The 19,194-nt window shown below is 43.2% G+C and overlaps 1 protein-coding gene across 2 annotated transcripts; it reads left to right on the top strand.

Annotated features, from left to right (window-relative positions):
- The first annotated feature begins 582 nt into the window (after nt 1–582).
- On the top strand, nt 583–19,140 carry LOC123349206 (ADP ribosylation factor like GTPase 2 binding protein). Of its 2 annotated transcripts, none has more exons than XM_044987090.1 (7): nt 583–668; nt 3,227–3,278; nt 9,428–9,489; nt 10,928–11,034; nt 12,947–13,032; nt 14,540–14,636; nt 15,463–19,140. In XM_044987090.1, exons 2-7 carry the CDS (start codon nt 3,238–3,240, stop codon nt 15,556–15,558), a joined length of 489 nt encoding a protein of 162 aa, XP_044843025.1. In that variant the 5' UTR covers nt 583–668; nt 3,227–3,237; the 3' UTR covers nt 15,559–19,140. The 2 variants fall into 2 exon arrangements, with proteins under 2 accessions (XP_044843025.1, XP_044843024.1); XM_044987089.1 differs by lacking the exon at nt 583–668 and adding an exon at nt 1,075–1,205.
- The last annotated feature ends 54 nt before the right edge of the window (nt 19,141–19,194 follow it).

Raw genomic sequence — 19,194 nt, 5'->3', positions numbered from 1 at the left:
GTCAATTGATATTATCTGCTAATTAAAATACTGATTAAGATTCTGGGACCCACTTGCCAGAACTAGTAGGAAAGATTCATTCTAAAATGATTACACCCAACTTTGTGACACTTCATCTGTTCAACTTGTTTAATTACCTTTTACATGTACTTTAGTACTAGCAGCAAAGAGTGCTGTGGCACCTTATAGACTAACAAACGTATTGGAGCATGAGCTTTCATGGGTGAATATTTAGTACTGGTTCACCACAGTAAAATTACTTAGGAAGCAGTTTAAGGATGGCCGAAACTGTGCTCCCAAGAAAAAGGGACATCTTGAGAATTGTATCTTATGTCAAATCAGGCGAGTAGCAGGATACTTTGTGTTCTGCTTAAAAAATAGATTATTTTTAAAAATATCTATTTTGATTTTTCCTTTGTATCCTGCTATGGCCCACTGCTTGTCTTGGGTTTGCAACAAACCTACTAACACACTGTCCCTGTCATCACCAGCGTGGCTAAGGGCTAGTCTACACTAGAACTGTTACATCGGTACAACTCTCCTGGCAGCAGCAGCATAAATAATCCACCTCCCTGAGAGGCAGTAGCTATGGGGCCAGCAGAAGTGCAATTTTACTGAGTCTTGTGTGTTTTTCCTTAAAGCCTGAGCTCCTGGAGTAACGGGATTAGGCAAGGATCTGATTTTTTTTTGTTTAGTTAGTAGCCCCGTTCCTGGCCCAGGAAAGTACGAACAGCACCGTCTTTATTCTTTTAAAACCCCTGACTGATTGTGGGCGGAGGCAGGTTCAGGGCTTTTGAGCGGCTGGGGGCAGGAACACCAGCGGGGCCCTTTGCTTCCATGGTGCCAGCCGCTCCCTGCTCGTGGCCTTGGCCTGGGTGCCGCGCGGGCCGGGCCGGGAGGGGGCGCCGGGAGCCCAGCCCCGCACGCGCCCGTTCTCCCCGAGATCCTGCTCCCCGGCGCGGGGCCGGGCGGGCGGCTGCTGTAGCGGCAGCTCCACGGAGGGGTCCAGGGACGCGCTCGCGCCCCCGCCCCGGCCGGGCCGGGCGTCACGCGCTGCGCAGCCCCAGCCTCGCGCGCTCATTGGCTCGGGGCGGCGCGTGGAGGAAGGGCGTGTTGCCTAGGCGACGGAAGGGCGGGGCGTGTGTAACGGACTCTATGGGGAGGCCTCCCCAGGCCGAGCGAGCGCGGCGGCCCCCGGCAGCCAGGTACGGGGGGGAGGGGCCGATACCCCGGGCCAGGGCCGCGTTCACCTTTTGTGGGTCCCCGGGGGGGGCCACGCTCCGCTCCGCTCCGCTCCCCCAGCGCGGGGGCACTAGTCACAGCCCGGCAGCCGCCGCCAGATGCACAACGGTGCCCCGGGCCCCCAGCCTGTCCCTTCCCCGCGGGGGTGGGCCCGTCCCGTGCCGTGCCACAGCCCCCCCCAGCGCCCCCCGACTCCCTATGGCCAGAGCCCCCCCCAGACCCACCCACAGATGCACAGCGCCTTGCACAACACCTCCTGCCCACAGCCCCCCCCAACGTCCCCCGACCCACCCACAGATGCACAGCGCCTTGCACAACACCCCCCACCCACAGCCCCCCCAACGTCCCCCGACCCACCCACAGATGCACAGCGCCTTGCACAACACCCCCTGCCCACTGCCCAGCACCCCCCACAGAACCCCCACTCCCTAGTGCCCCAACACACACAGCTCCTCCCACCCCCTTCACTGCCCAGCACCCCCCCATATGCCCCACAGACCCACTCCCCCACGCCCTGCCTCCAGGCCGCACTCACCAGCCCTGCTGGGAGGCGACTGTGTCTGCTGGGCTGAGCCCCGGGCGCAGCCAGGGCTGGTCCTGGGGCGGGGAATCGCTCCAGCCCCTTGGGAGTGGCGCGATCAGCCAGGCCAGGGCCTGCCCCGGCCAGGCTCCCTCAGGACCCTCTTCCCTGGAGGGACCCAGCCAAACCCCCCCCCCCCCACTGTCTCCCCAAAACTGTCTGAGACTGGCCAGGCTTCTGCACCAGTGCCAGGCGGCTCAGCTCTGGGGAGACAGGTGGGGCCCCCCGGGTGGTGGGAAGCAGAGACTGGCCGGAGCTGGAGGTGCACTGGGGTCCATCCAGGAGGAAGAGAGAAGCTGGAGGATGAGGCCAGGAGGTGGAGCGGAGCCCTCGGCCGACCAGCGGGCAGGCCGAGAGGAGCAAATGGTGGGCGGTGGGGAGGGAGTTAGCTGGCTGGTGGGATCTCAGGGCACAGTGCAAGCAGAGCAGGATGGGGCCTGGTCCTAACCCCTTCCTCCAGATTGATAGCAGCGGGTGTGTTTCTAATGGGGCGCCAGGATCATGGGCCCCACCTGGCCCCCAGAGGAGCTCCCCATTCCCCTGCCCGTCTGGTTCATGCAGTGCCCAGCAGACTGTGCTGCAGCCTGTCCTGGGTGCACAGAGCCGAGCCCGGGCACAGCAGGGCTCCTTCGTCTCCTTACATAGCACTGAGCCTACAGTGAGCCTGGGCTCACTTGAGTCTCCCCGGCCTGCACACCTCTGAGAGACCCTAGCACGACGAGCCCAGGCTCAGCCCCTGTCCTGCACAACTCCAGGGCCCCCAGCACAGCGAACCTGGAAGGGCTGGGTCCCCCTCTGTTTGCCATACCAGCAAGGGCCAGTAATTGGTTTGAAAAGACCTCGTCCATTCAGCACCCAGGTGATGGCCCAGGGTAGGGTTCGCTGTGTGCTCTGGGATACACTAGGCCTGGGGTGTCTGCCCAGACCTCAATGCACTGGATTTATTGAACAGAATACATGATACATGAGAACATTGAAATTTCCCAACTGGATCATAATGAAGATCCATCCAGTTCCCATATCCTGGCTCTGACAGTGGCCAGTGGTATATGCTTTGGGTGGAAGTGCCAGGTATCAACTGAAACCATTTTCCTGGGTTACGCAAATTTCTTTAGGACTGTTCTCCTATAGTCAGTGAAGGTTACTAAAGGATTCAGAGTATTAGAGGAGAAGCAGAGAACTCAGTAGCCATGGAAGAATATGCCTAAATGAGATCACAAAATCCTACAAGATGCAGGTCTTGTATTTCATGATTGTCTTATGGCTAACTAGTCAATGTTCATAGATAACTTTGAAGATTTAAGCTGTATGTGTGCTAAAAGTAATATATTGTTTAAAAAGTAAACACATTGCTGATATAGAAAACATTTTAATTCTTATCTAAAAGTTTGTTTGGTGCAACAGGTGATGCAGAAATGATGGAGACTTTAGAAGAAGAAAACTTTGGTGTGTCCATGTAAGTATAATCCAGATTCCATATCAGCATTTGAATAACATTTTACTAGTTAAAAATAGCTCCACTGTAGCCTCTTTTTGGACAAAGAATAACAGCCCAACTTTAGAGGAATGGTTCAAAAAATATGGGAGGTTGTGATTATGGAAAAATTAACATGCCAATTATATACCTGGCAAAATAGAGAGAGGACAAATACTTATATATTTGGTTACCTTTTATTCAAAATTCAACGTGTATTCACCTGCAAAAAAACCCAGCCACATACTTGTTCATTTTTTTTAATATTAAAATGTGATAGACAAGCCTGCTGAGTTAAACTTGTGTACATAAAGATTTAATTCAGTTTAATAAAATCACTAGAAACGACAGAGGGGTTGTAAGGATTTTCACTTTGTAATCGTGTACCACCTTGTTAAATAGAAAGATCTGATGACTAAATTCCTGTATAATCTTTCTTTAAACAAAAGCTAACTGTTGTAATGATTGTTTTGTTTCTGATATTTACATGGTAAGGATTTGTAAACTTGTAAAATCTTCCTAAATAAATAAAAATAGAAAAGGGAAAAAAAACAAGTATGATGTTAGATGATATAGATGAGAAGACAGAGACTCATGTAAGAACAATAAGAACTTCAGAACAATGTGATGCACCAGAGAGGTAACAATAACAAGTGAGAGTTTAGGCAATATTGAACTCAAAATTGCATGAACCTTCCCTTGATACCCAGAAGGATGATAACTCCTCCTTGATCATGCTGTTCTCCCACACATTCCCCTCACTGAAGGACCAAAATAAGTATTGTGGCCCAGATCTGTAAAGGCATTTGAGTACCTAACTCCCCATTGATTTCAATGGAAGTTAGAAGCCTCATAACTTTGAGGATCTGACCCTTTAGTTATAGGGATGTCTGTATCTTCAAAATTTCTCTCCCCCGCCACCATATAATTTCACACTTTCTCTATTACCCTGTTTACTGCGGTTGGAAGTTGTATTTGAATGTGTTCCTTGCAGAGCGTGATGAATGTAGAGATGTATTCTTACACAGCACTATGGGCTCTGGTATTCTTAATTGATGAGTGCTGTGGTTGGAATGCATAGAAAATAGAGATGTTTTTTTCTGGACAAAATATAATTAGAATTCCCCTACTCGCTGCCACACCAAATCTAAAACTAATGTTTAAACTATGTTAGAACAAGCTATACAAAAATGACAGAGATATTTCTTCTTTCATTGGTGTAGCCCATCACTCTCATTAAAGAAAAGACTGGGAGTTAGGTATGAACGTCTCCTGCTTTTGTGCATAAGTGAGAAACAATTACCCCATTGTCTTGAACCACAAATGTGATGCTAATGCTTTAGCTACGGTGTTTGTAAGGTTTCAGAGTAGCAGCCGTGTTAGTCTGTATCCGCAAAAAAAACAGGAGTACTTGTGGCACCTTAAAGACTAACAAATTTATTGTAGCATGAGCTTTCGTGAGCTAAAGCTCACTTCTTCGGATGCATAGAATGGAACACACAGACAGGAGATATTTATACATACAGAGAACATGAAAAGGTGGAAGTATGCATACCAACAGGCAGAGTCTAATCAATTGAGATGAGCTATCGTTAGCAGGAGGAAAAAAAACTTTTTGAAGTGATAATTAAGATGGCCCATAGAAGGTGTGAGGAGAACTTAACATAGGGAAATAGATTCAATTGGTGTAATGACCCAACCATTCCCAGTCTTTATTTAGACCACAGTTAATGGTATCTAGTTTGCATATTAATTCAAGTTCAGCAGTCTCTCTTTGGAGTCTGTTTTTGAAGTTTTTTTGTTGCAAAATTGCCACCTTCAAGTCTGTCACTGAGTGGTTAGGAAGGTTGAAGTGTTCTCCCACTGGTTTTTGAATGTTATGATTCCTGATGTCAGATTTGTGTCCATTTATTCTTTTGCGTAGAGACTGTCCGGTTTGGCCAATGTACATGGCAGAGGGGCATTGCTGGCACATGATGGCATATATCACGTTGGTAGATGTGCAGGTGTACGAGCCCCTGATGGTGTGTCTGATGTGATTAGGTCCTGTGATGGTGTCACTTGAATGGATATGTGGACAGAGCTGGCATCGGGCTTTATTGCAAGGATAGGTTCCTGGGTTAGTGTTTATGTTGTATGGTGTGCGGTTGCTGGTGAGTATTTGCTTCAGGTTGGGAGGCTGTCTATAAGCAAGGACTGGCCTGTCTCCCAAGATCTGTGAGAGTGAGGGATCATCTTTAAGGATAGGTTGTAAATCTTTGATGATGCGCTGGAGAGGTTTTAGTTGGGGGCTGTAGGTGATGGCTAGTGGTGTTCTGTTATTTTCTTTTTTAGGCCTGTCCTGTAGTAGGTGGCTTCTGGGTACTCTTCTGGCTCTGTCAATCTGTTTTTTCACTTCAGCAGGTGGGTATTGTAGGTTTAAGAATGCTTGATAGAGATCTTGTAGGTGTTTATCTCTGTCCGAGGGATTGGAGCAAATACGGTTGTATCTTAGAGCTTGGCTGTAGACAATGGATCGTGTGGTGTGTCCGGGATGGAAGCTGGAGGCATGTAAGTAAGTATAGCGGTCAGTGGGTTTCCGGTATAGGGTGGTATTTATGTGACCATCGTTTATTAGCACAGTAGTGTCTAGGAAATGGACCGCTTGTGTGGATTGGTCTAGGCTGAGGTTGATGGTGGGATGGAAATTGTTAAAATCTCGGTGGAATTCCTCGAGGGCTTCTTTTCCATGAGTCCAGATGATGAAGATGTCATCAATGTAGCGCAAGTAGAGTAGGGGTGTTAGGGAACGAGAGTTAAGGAAGCGTTGTTCTAAGTCAGCCATAAAGATGTTGGCATACTGAGGGGCCATGCGGGTACCCATAGCAGTGCCACTGACTTGAAGATATATATTGTCCCCAAATGTGAAATAGTTGTGGGTGAGGACAAAGTCACAAAGTTCAGCCACCAGGTTAGCCGTGATATTATCGGGGATACTGTTCCTGATGGCTTGTAGTCCATCTTCGTGTGGAATGTTAGTGTAGAGGGCTTCCACATCCATAGTGGCCAGAATGGTGTTTTCTGGAAGATCATTGATGGATTGTAGTTTCCTCAGGAAGTCAGTGGTATCTCGAAGATAGCTGGTGTATTCTATTTGCTACCCAAGATCCATAAACCTGGAAATCCTGGACGCCCCATCATCTCAAGCATTGGTACTTTAACAGCAGGATTGTCTGGCTATGTGGACTCTCTCCTCAGGCCCTATGCTACCAGCACTCCCAGCTATCTTCGAGATACCACTGACTTCCTGAGGAAACTACAATCCATCAATGATCTTCCAGAAAACACCATTCTGGCCACTATGGATGTGGAAGCCCTCTACACTAACATTCCACACGAAGATGGACTACAAGCCATCAGGAACAGTATCCCCGATAATATCACGGCTAACCTGGTGGCTGAACTTTGTGACTTTGTCCTCACCCACAACTATTTCACATTTGGGGACAATATATATCTTCAAGTCAGTGGCACTGCTATGGGTACCCGCATGGCCCCTCAGTATGCCAACATCTTTATGGCTGACTTAGAACAACGCTTCCTTAACTCTCGTTCCCTAACACCCCTACTCTACTTGCGCTACATTGATGACATCTTCATCATCTGGACTCATGGAAAAGAAGCCCTCGAGGAATTCCACCGAGATTTTAACAATTTCCATCCCACCATCAACCTCAGCCTAGACCAATCCACACAAGCGGTCCATTTCCTAGACACTACTGTGCTAATAAACGATGGTCACATAAATACCACCCTATACCGGAAACCCACTGACCGCTATACTTACTTACATGCCTCCAGCTTCCATCCCGGACACACCACACGATCCATTGTCTACAGCCAAGCTCTAAGATACAACCGTATTTGCTCCAATCCCTCGGACAGAGATAAACACCTACAAGATCTCTATCAAGCATTCTTAAACCTACAATACCCACCTGCTGAAGTGAAAAAACAGATTGACAGAGCCAGAAGAGTACCCAGAAGCCACCTACTACAGGACAGGCCTAAAAAAGAAAATAACAGAACACCACTAGCCATCACCTACAGCCCCCAACTAAAACCTCTCCAGCGCATCATCAAAGATTTACAACCTATCCTTAAAGATGATCCCTCACTCTCACAGATCTTGGGAGACAGGCCAGTCCTTGCTTATAGACAGCCTCCCAACCTGAAGCAAATACTCACCAGCAACCGCACACCATACAACATAAACACTAACCCAGGAACCTATCCTTGCAATAAAGCCCGATGCCAGCTCTGTCCACATATCCATTCAAGTGACACCATCACAGGACCTAATCACATCAGACACACCATCAGGGGCTCGTACACCTGCACATCTACCAACGTGATATATGCCATCATGTGCCAGCAATGCCCCTCTGCCATGTACATTGGCCAAACCGGACAGTCTCTACGCAAAAGAATAAATGGACACAAATCTGACATCAGGAATCATAACATTCAAAAACCAGTGGGAGAACACTTCAACCTTCCTAACCACTCAGTGACAGACTTGAAGGTGGCAATTTTGCAACAAAAAAACTTCAAAAACAGATTCCAAAGAGAGACTGCTGAACTTGAATTAATATGCAAACTAGATACCATTAACTGTGGTCTAAATAAAGACTGGGAATGGTTGGGTCATTACACCAATTGAATCTATTTCCCTATGTTAAGTTCTCCTCACACCTTCTATGGGCCATCTTAATTATCACTTCAAAAAGTTTTTTTTCCTCCTGCTAACGATAGCTCATCTCAATTGATTAGACTCTGCCTGTTGGTATGCATACTTCCACCTTTTCATGTTCTCTGTATGTATAAATATCTCCTGTCTGTGTGTTCCATTCTATGCATCCGAAGAAGTGAGCTTTAGCTCACGAAAGCTCATGCTACAATAAATTTGTTAGTCTTTAAGGTGCCACAAGTACTCCTGTTTTTTTTGGTGTTTGTAAGCTACTCTTGTTGTGGCACTCTGCCCTCTGGTGTTGTATCATGTACTCTGCCATTCCTTTGTGTTATCTGAGCTGTTATCTGCCATTCCTTTGTGTTATCCTCTGAGCTGCAAAGGCATAATGGATGGGCTAATGGTGATAACAGCAATATCATTGTAAAAGATTTTTTGTAAATAGACAGTCTAAAGCAATATCCTTCATCCCATGAGAGAGACAGAGAGGAATTTGTATATTAATTAAGTGGGGCCTTCATTGAATGGCTGAAGATAAATATGTTCAAGAAAAATGTGCAACAAGACTTGCATTCCCAATATGGGAGAAAAGCCTGTTGTGCACTTAATGCATTAGAGAATGTATTTAAGTAAAGTTCATCCCTAAAATGCCATGGTCAGGGAGAGTTTGGTATCTATGAACAAATTGCACAATATAACATTGCCAGAGGGACCCAGACTTTTGAAGTGCTGCTAATATGCTTCTCCATTTAAAGGAGTCCATCTGAAAGCGAGCATATGTTTTTTTGTTGTAAAACGACAGCAGCACCATGTTTTTAGATTAAGGGATTACGAAATTTAGTTCTAAATCCCCAGTGTGGTGTACTGCATTCGAGAAATATTTAACAATTCCTATAAATTACATCATTTACCTTTGCTACACTATGAAAAATATACGCAGTCTGGTAATATATGACTGAGTGCTTCAAAGGATCCTCTGTGGATGGGTCTTGAACAGTTCCAGGAGAGTTACAACCACCTTTTATGGCTAGATGAGAGGTGGGTACTGAAATTTCGTTGTGATACAGGGTCACGGTATGGAAAAGATGGAGAACCATTGCTCTGAACAAACCTTTTAAACATCTTCTGCACCAAGAGGTTAATTACACCAACAAAGATACCCAGTAAAACAGTTCTTTCCAATAAGTAATTACCCCCTTTAGTATACAATGGAGACCTAGTGAGATTAACGTCTGTTACAGGAATAAACTTTTTATTATTAAGTAAAGTTTTCTGTGCAATGAGCTTTTTATAATGTGATGTTGGGAGATAATTCCCTTCTCTGATCTGCAGGCTGGGTTATTGTGCTAATTTGTCTCTAGGCTTTCATTAAAAAAATAATCTTTCCTTTCTTTGTTTTCAGCTCCTCTCCTTCAGATGCAGAATTTGATGCGGTTGTTGGGTATTTAGAAGATATTATAATGGGTAAGCTCCTGCATTTAGATATGCCTAAAAAATGAGCAGTAAAAATATTGAAAGGCAAAATAAGGATTGAACTTCACTGACAGAGGTGTGTGGAGGAGACTAGAAACCCTCTCTTCATTGATAAAGTTGTGGTAAATAAAAATCCTGATAAAATCTCACGTGAAAACCGAGGCTTTCCATCCTCTCTGCTGTCTGTCCCTCAGTGTCATATGACATCCCAGTTATTCTCTGGGTAAATGAATTGGTTTTGCGTTTTGTGTTGTAAGTAACTTATTCACATACAACCTCAGGTGACAGGATCTGTTGGTGCAAAGAATGCCACGAGCAGTCAGCCATTTTGCCCCATGGGTTTGGGAGGATAAAAGATTCTAGATCCTCAAATCAGAAATTTGAAGTAAGAGGTCAAGGTTGAATAAAGAGGATTTACAAGATGCCAAGAGAAAGAGAGAGCTCATGGTGTTAACTAGTCATCAACCTCTTTAAGTTAACATCTCCCTCCTTATTCATACACCTTTCTGAGAAATCATAAATCTTTTAAATTCTCTTCACTCTCAGCTGCTCTCCTTGTGATATGTGTAGCTGAATCTGGAGAAATGGTAACAAATTCACCAGTTTTGAGTGAGTTAATTTGTAAAAAAAGATTAGAGATTTGTGAAGATTTATTTTAACACCATGTGTAAGTGTGTAATATATATTTGCACCTGTTATGATATATTAAGTGCCACTCTCTGCCCCTTTGCCTTCCTCCAGTTTCACTCATTGATAACTGAAAAATTGGCCTCTAAGGATTGTAGCTTTCTGCACTCATTTTCAGAGATGATATTCTTCCTAAATTGAAGAAAAATCCATTGTCTTTTTTAAACTAACAGAGGGAAGAAAAATATACCTTTTTTTTAAAGACAAAAGTTTTTGTTCACTAATAACTCACATACCTGAACAAAGAACCTGATTGTTTGAAAACTAACAGCCTCTTTATTAAAAATAAATTTTAAAGAACTGTCTTAATATTGAGAACATGTGAAAATCTTTACTAGAAAAGTGGATTGTTCAAGTAGGTGCCCTCGCAGTTTTGCTGCCTTTTGCAAATTCTGTCTCTTTCCATCATTAAATGTACCGCACTCGCAACATAGATCAACATGCTGCTATCCTGGTCATCCTAGCTGACTTGGCTGAAACAGAATTTGAATCTGCAGCATTCTTTGCTGCACCAACACCTACTCTGCTAGCAGCCTCCATATATTCTCATAGATTGGTCAGAAGTTAAAGCTGGCCCAGCTAACAACAGCTGTGCTGTTATTGTGACTAAGTGCGTATGTGTGGGGTTCCATGCTACGGCAGTAGGAGCTTTTAGAACAGAACATTAGTGAATGTGGTTACTGTCTTGCAATGAGTGGATAAATTGTATGTAACTGTATGCAATTTACTTATTGTGGCTCAGATGACGATTTCCAGTTAATACAAAGAAGCTTTATGGATAAACACTACCGGGAATTTGAAGATACAGAAGAAAACAAGCTCATCTACACTTCTATTTTTAATGAATATGTAAGAATTTTTTTTTTGGTGGTGGTGGTGATGGTTTTTCTCAGAGTGCTTAGCTTTTCTTTTAAGGTCATTGTTAGATTCTTTTCTCCCCTCTGTTTTTAAAATATGAGTTTGATCAGAGTCAAGTAAATCTAAATTATTAGCTGTGGTGTCTTTGAAGTATAGCAGTAGCCTGCAAACAAAAAATATTCTGGAGTTCTAAATTACTTTTTTCTGTTTCACCAAGTAATCTTCTACAAGTGTTTGAGAACTGCTAAAGCCTTTTGAATGGAAGGTTGGTTTAGGCAACCACTGTGTGGGGTATAGTTGTATTTAGATTAGTACAATAGGAACACAGGAATTGTCATTCTGGATTCAACATCTAGGCCTGTCTCGTGTGTCTGACAGTGCCCAGCCATAGATGCTTCAGAGAAAAGTGCAAGCAGCCCACCAGAAGGCAGATTTGGGAATAGCTGTCCCGCATGAAGGTCTCATCCTAATCTCTGATAGTGATTCTGAACTTGCATGAGACTTTTTATCCCCCTCATTTAGGGTCTGGTTGTAGTTAGACTGATACACAGGGCTGTCCTTACCCCTACACAAACTACGCAGCTGCGTGCTACTCCAGTGGCCAGCCTGGTCCCATGGCTGGCTGAGCCAGCGAGGAAAACTGCCCCTCTCCGCCCCTGCCCCACCTCTTCCCCAAAGCCTCCAGCCCTGCTCCGCCCCAGCCCCATCCCCATTCCACCCCTTCCGCTGAGCTACGTCCTGGGGGACTGCAGCAGGGGTCAGGCGCGCCCTGCACTCACCGGGCGGCGGGAAGTGAAGCTCCTCTGGCTCTCAGCCACGCCGCCGGTGAATGCTGGGGGGCAGTTCCCTCCTGCCCCCAAAGTCCCAAGGCTGGGAGCCAGGGGAGCGGAGCAGAGTGGAGTGGGATGGGGCCGGGTCATTCCACTTCCCACTGCCCCGTGAGTGCAGGGTCAGGCCCACTCTGCAATCACCAGGTGTCAGGAAGTGGCGTGACCCAGCCCCAACCTGCTCCGCTCTGCCGGTGAGTGCTGGGGGCTGTTTCCCCCCGTCCCCCAAGCCTGCTTCTGCCCCCCACAGACTTGGACGCAGACACAGACACACACACCCGCAGAGGCCGGGGGGTTCGTAAGGTACCACAATGTCTAGGGATGGCCCTGCTGATACATTAGCTAGCATTTAAGGGGGAAATTATTTGATACATTCTGCATTCTTCTCTGATGAATTGGTGTAAGTTCTATTGCATAGAGGCTAGTAAAGGAAATAGGACAAAACTCTATACAAAATTAATAGACTTGTGTAGTATTTTTTTCTGGTACTGTACAGTATAATCCGAACCAATCATAATTAAAGGGATGCTGTCAAGTTGAAAATCACACTTCTGTCTGTAATTTTTTTACTTACCATTGTAAATAACACACAAGATTACTATAACTGAGCTTAAAGGAAAATAATGCTTCTGGGGTTTTTTTTTCCTGTTTGCTTAATATATTTGACAGCACAGAATAAAATTGGTTTCTCAATTTCCTCTGTATAGTTAGTTTCCTCGTTGTATGGGTTTTGTACAAACAGAAGAAACAAAACATCTATAAAAGGGTCAGAAAAAGTGTTTGTAAGACCACAAAAATTGTTTGGAGGAGCTCAGTTGTCAATTCCTTAAAATTAGTTAAAATTAGTTTTAGGTACTGGTTTCAAGTAGAGGGTGTTTACTGCTACAACCTGTGCATGCAAACATGCTTAAGGATGGCTCTTTGGTGGTATTGCAAAGCATTGGACTGTCATCAAAAGTGCAGAAAGTTCCATCCAATGGGATTTTTGATGCATTTTGCCTAATGAAGACAAGCCTGTGGAGAATAAGATTTATAAAGTCAGCACGTGGAATTTATGATTATGTCCTCTCTTTTAGATCTGCTTAGTGGAGAAATACATAGAAGAAAAACTGCTTGACAGGATTCCTGGTTTTAATATGGCTGCCTTCACCATGTCATTACAGTAAGTCTTTGGTTTGGGGTATTTTTCTTGTGCTTTTCTCTGTATTAACCATTTTGTACCTGGGACCAAATTAGGATTTAAATTTTTTTTTTCCCCCTTTGTGGAAGAGATTCTTGTTTAAAAAAGGAAATGTGAGTTCATCTATACAACTCTGGTAATTCATCTCCATCCTCACGTCCGCCATCCCCTGCTATTCTAGGCCTCTGACTTGTGCCAAAATGTATGGAAGGTTTGTGATAGGCAGAAATGGAGACCAGAATGAGGCCATTAAACTTGCTTTCTATTATTCCCCAGTTCAGGACTCGAAGCCTGGGGTGAAATGTCCACTTGCATTAAGCCCAGTAGGTTTTCTGTACTTAAGCTTCCAGAAACAGCCTAAGTAAATGGCTTTACCCCAATCCCTGTTTTATAAAAGAATGCAATGAGTAATTCAGTTTTGGTGAAAAGTCTTTGTTTGACATTGTTGGAGGGTTACTCTCAATTTAAAAGCAGCAAAGAATCCTGTGGCACCTTATAGACTAACAGACGTTTTGCAGCATGAGCTTTCGTGGGTGAATACCCACTTCTTCGGATGCAAGGGAAGTCTTGCATCCGAAGAAGTGGGTATTCACCCACGAAAGCTCATGCTGCAAAACGTCTGTTAGTCTATAAGGTGCCACAGGATTCTTTGCTGCTTTTACAGATCCAGACTAACACGGCTACCCTTCTGATACTTCTCAATTTAAAGTAATTTCTGCTGTTCAGCTTTAGCTTAATTAATTATGTGGAGAATGACATTGTTAAAGGAACATATTTTCTTCTGCTGAATAAGAAAATCAATGCTATTAGAAATGGACTCTCATGAAAAGAATAAAACTGCTTGAGATATTTGAATAAAGCGTCAATAAATTTGCATGAAAGTACAGTAGAATGGTTAGACCATCCATCAGTGTAAGCTACAGGGCTTTTCAATAATATTAGGAAAATTTGAATTGCTTGGAATAAGTATTACAAAAGTGGATGTGTACTGACAATCTACTTAAAGTTCAATTAAAGTGGATAACTCCTTTGTTACTAGTGATGTCTGAAATAATTAAAAGCAAAAGCACTAAAACCCTAAGATTTTTCACTTTATTTTCTTTTAGCATTTCTCTTATTTCAGACAATGAAAATGTGGACTAGTCACGTTTTACTCCTCTTAAGTGACTGATCTTTCACTGTCTGGTTTCTGTCGACTGGCACAATACTCAAATCTCTGGATTTAGGTATCATGGGGATAGACGTAACTATATTAAAAACCTTAGGTAGATAAAACATTGCCATGTTTGGATTGCAGACACTGCAAGGGATTGTTTATTTGTTTAATAAAGCTGTTAACATTAGAATTTTAAATACCTTCCTATTGGTCTTGTTTAAATCTTGATTTTGCACAACCTATATTGTGTACTAAATTTGACCTCTGAGTGCCTTTAAAACCTGATGTCATGTATTACAATTATGTTAAACCTATACATCTCCCACTTTACAGACAGCACAAAGACGAGATGGCAGGTGATATATTTGACATGCTTCTCACTTTTACTGATTTTCTGGCATTCAAAGAAATGTTCTTGGATTACAGAGCTGTAAGTATTTGGGGTTGTTGTTTTAACTAGCACAGTGGTAGCTGCTTTTGTATGGCTCCTGCATTACAGCTCTGAAGGCAGTGTTAGCTCATGGGGTGACAGCATTCATTCAAGAGATATAGGATCAAAAGGCAAATAGCCTTCATGGTGTAGCTGTTTAATAGGCTTGAAAAGCATATCTGATAACTCTTGCAGAAAATCTGCACAAAACGTCTACCTGGTGAAATTCCTGTGTTGTACATTTCTGCATTGTTGAATACAGAATCTTTCCAGTACCCTTTCATTGTTTGGGGTTTTATTTAAAGTCCCATCCATTGCTTCTTGCAGTGGTTGTACTGCAGTTTCCCTTTCTCTCTGGGCTGGCTAGGTCTGGGGGTTTTCTTACCCTTTTCTACATTCCTACCCACCTTCCCATCCCCAAATTGGTAAGTAGGAGCGAGAAGGCATCCTGACTGGGTTTCTTTCCTAGGCCAGACCAGCAGAGAGCACACTGATTGTAGCTGTGCCTAAGTCTACCCACAGCTGGGAGAACATTAGCCAAGATACTTACTCAGCAGCAGCCACCACAGTCCCTTGTTAGTTTCTGGATTCATCCACAAATAAGAGTGGGAGAAAGAGGAGGCTCAGCTGTAGATTTTACAGCTCCCAGAAACCAATTATGTGCACTTGTGGAATTATGCTGCAAGGTGCGGTATTGTATTTGGTTTAGTAAGCAGAATGCTAATAATACCAATTATAATGTGCCTGCTTAATCTGTTAAGATTGAAAATCTGCTTGTTTCAAAACCTTACTGAGCTGAGGATTGTTTTTCCCTCCAACTTTTTAGGAAAAAGAAGGTCGAGGTCTGGATTTAAGCAGCGGGTTAGTGGTGACATCTTTAAGCAAGTCCTCAATATCTTCTCAGAACAGTTTACGACACTAGTTCACAGCTGCAGATGAGTGGTGCTTCTTTCATTTGGACATTCCAAACACTACCGGCAGTGGAGGATTACAGTGGTAATGAAAGCTGATTGCCTCACTACATCTCACTAGGCCTGATCCTCTAAACTGCTCTTCTGAATTACTGTTAGCATTGAGTGATCATAAAAGAAAATAACTCCAGCAACTCCAGAATAACTGATTTCAATACCCTGAGAAGATATACACACCAACCAATTTGGACTCTGCACTAAGGAGTTCATTAAATGTGACTGTATATGTGTTTCCTATTGGTTAAAATTACAACCCAGATATGTCACTCTCCAGAAATGTAAACTCAAAGAAAAAAAAACCCCACAAGACTGTAATAACCTGGATGATCATTTAACTTTTCCTGGGTAGGATGGTGACAGCTGACTTCCCACGCTCACAATACCTTTCATTTTTTGAAAAATATCTTTTCAGTATGATTGGAAGTGCTGCAGCTCGTCTGTGGGGAAGAACATGTTGTGACACATGCAGAATATATTTTGCACATATCTTAGCTTGAGAATTTCTTTCTCAGTTCTGTGGTAATTGTTGTGGGGACAGGAGAGGATCCACCAATGGGCAGATACCCAGACTCACTCTGATGAACTTGCAGAGCTCTGATGTTCAGCTTTGCATGTAGGCACCAGCTAAACTAGAGAATTAACCAGGTCAAATATGTCTGTAAAACATAAGCTTTGCCTACACTAGGAACTTTCTTACTTTGTTTTTCCACAGCGATGCAGCATGGGTGCTACCAGGGTAGAAGGTGTTGTGTAGATCAAGCACAGGAATTTTTACCACCACATCATCTAACTACCTAGGTGGTATGTTGATTAAAGTGCTTGTGCCCAGTGTATACTAGAGATATCACCGTTGCTAGCCGCTGCACTGATACTGAAAAACACATTAGAAATTTGCTAGTAGAGATGTACTCAACAACTGTCTGCAATAGACTTCTTTATGAAACCTCCCACTGCTGCAACACTCTGGATGCTGCTGCACCAGGCAGTAGTGACAAGGGGAGTGCTAATGTAGACAGAGCTGAGTGTTCTTAGCACCATGTCATCTATCTTCTGTGAGCAGCAGGAAAAATCCCACTGTTGGCACCAGTGCAGCCATACCACTAGGAGACTTCTAACAAGAGCCTAGTGTAGACAGACCAAAGCTATGGCAGATCAATGTTGTTATAACGTGCTAGTGTGTTGGCTGTGCAGATGGAAAACTTGTTCACCTGTTTACGTGTGAAATCCTGGCTGTATTAAAGTGAATGGGAGCTTTGCCATTAATTACCAAAGGGCTGGGATTTCACCCTGAAGTTAAAATGCAGTTTTCTAACATGGTTACAAAAAAATTCCTATCCACACAGGCAAGCAGAAACCATGTTTATATTATAATACAGTCTGGCCACAAACCTTTTCAAACTCCTCTACTTTTGCAGAGTAGACACAAACTTTCAGTATTATGGAACAACTGTAGTTTCTTAGCCTGTCCTAACCCTAAAAATACAGTAGCAAATAACTTCATTGAGCTTAAATTTCCAGTGTAGTGTTATAACTCTGCAGCTCAGCGGTTGAAAGTGTCCTAGTATTTCTGTTAGAAACCTCCCACACGTTCACTTTTTAAAAACCTTCCCCTTCAGGGTTTTGTAATTCTTCCAATAAATTATTTACTGATCTCAGATTTGATTTGGAAAATCCACACCCTGAAGCAACTTAAAATCACAAGAGGAATCCTTTGTTGTTTTCACAAGCCAGTAGTTTTTACTTAGAAATCTCATGAATGTGCTGTAGAGAAGGAACTGCATTATCCCAAATGCTTCTTTTGAATGCTTTTTGATTAAAAGTAATTCTCTTGGCTTTCTACCTTATTGAACATCAAACAAGCTAAACTTAATTTAGCCTTTGCAATGAAAGGCTAAACTGAATCACTTTTTTATACTGTGCTAGTGTAACGTGGGCATTTGTTAAATATATTAGTTACAGTATAATAGTTTTAAAGGTAAGTTCCTAATCCTGCAGACAGAGCCCTGTGGTGAAGCTCGATATAAGGAAGTCAGTGGGACCGCATGTAGGCTTGGTGTCTGTCCACATAGATCCAATTGCAGGATCAGAGTCTAAAGATGTGAGGGCAGAGCATCATCTGGTGTAAAATGTGATAGCTCCATTGATAACAATGACAGCTTACACCAGCCTATGCTCTGCCTCCAGAAGATGTCTGCGTTTCCCATTTTCCTACAAGGCTTTGCCTACCATCTCTGCCATAAAGATCAGTATTTCCCAGGGGTATGTAATCTGCCAGTCAAGACCACACAGGTACTTTGGGACGAGGAGATGAGAGAGATTCTGTTAGGTTAGATGTCTGGTCCAGGCTGAATGCAGTTCCCCCAGCTTTCACAAGAATCTATTGGAGGAACTGCTGTACAGTCACTAAAGAAAATACTCATGGTTTAAAGACAGTGCTTGTAGAAGATTTGAATCGGACTATTCTTTTCATTTCAGTGTATGGGCTAGAATTCTTTTGTCAGTATCATCTTTTTACACGTGTATTATATTGAAATTGTTTTTGTATTGGGAATAGATTGTGTCAGATTTTAAAAGAAAATCCTACTGAAACATTTTTAACAATTCGTTGTTCAGTGTTGACTTGAAATAATTGATTAAAGTTACAAATGTGAATGCTCTTGTAATTGAACTGGGGATGAAGGGGAAAGTATTTATTCCTTTATTGTTACCACTGCTCAGATTATTCCTCATTTGCAATGATGGAAATGAGCATCTCAAAACAATTCTCTTCCAAATGTAGTGATTTTATAGCTTGGTGACTTGTAATGTCAGAGACTATAAGGTACAGCTTAGGGTGGTTTTTATCTGGATGTGGAATTTTGAAGTGTTCACTGAATGCCAGAATAGTTAAATTCACTGTCTGTAACACAACTTGTGTGGGCTCTCTTTCCCTCCTCTTTTCTGGTATATCTGTACTGTGAACTTTACGCTGTAATCTCACCAATCCATTTTTCAGCTAGCCTTTGTAATTAGTGTATTGTGTAAAGGGGCAATAGAAAACTAACTTGTGTTTATAACGGCGGGTTGCTGGTTTGGTTGTATGCAGAGAACTGTGGTTGTAGTTATGAGAGCTGATTAGTCTGTACATATTACATGTGTGCAAGGTATACATCTGTTGATTTAAACAGTCTTCATGTGGTGGTACTCACGTATAAAGGCTGAGCTAAACCTATGTTAAAGTTTAGCATGTTTGTGATCCAAGCCTTTTTTATAGTTGAGCTGTTAAATTCCCAACCCTATTGTCATGTGTTTCAATGGGAAAACCCCACAGACTTCAGTGGGGCACCACTGGGACCTAATATTTTTTATTTTTACTCCCTGTTGCCATGAGTACAATTTCTGCCCAGTGTGTTTGCCTGTTTCTGCCCTGCATGTTTCCTATACTCTAGTATCTTCGTTATTGTCCATCTCTACACCATTCATGTAACTAGAGTCTCTGATTTTCTCTCTCATGCAGCTTTTTTTAAAACAATTAAATTAAATTTCTACATACAAATGCAATATCTCTGTGCAAGTCTGATTTACTTTTCAGAGTTTAGTATTTCTTT

The sequence above is a fragment of the Mauremys mutica genome, chromosome 14 (assembly GCF_020497125.1).
Source record: "Mauremys mutica isolate MM-2020 ecotype Southern chromosome 14, ASM2049712v1, whole genome shotgun sequence".
NCBI classification, from domain to species: Eukaryota; Metazoa; Chordata; order Testudines; family Geoemydidae; genus Mauremys; species Mauremys mutica.
This window is presented reverse-complemented; position numbering and strand designations above follow the sequence as displayed.

Excerpts from the sequence above, each read along its gene's own strand:
- LOC123349206 (XM_044987090.1), top strand. The coding sequence starts at position 3,238 with ATGATGGAGACTTTAGAAGAAGAAAACTTTGGTGTGTCCAT. Across the intron at positions 3,279-9,427 it reads GAAAACTTTGGTGTGTCCAT|CTCCTCTCCTTCAGATGCAG; the intron begins GTAAGTATAATC and ends CTTTGTTTTCAG. Across the intron at positions 9,490-10,927 it reads TTTAGAAGATATTATAATGG|ATGACGATTTCCAGTTAATA; the intron begins GTAAGCTCCTGC and ends ATTGTGGCTCAG.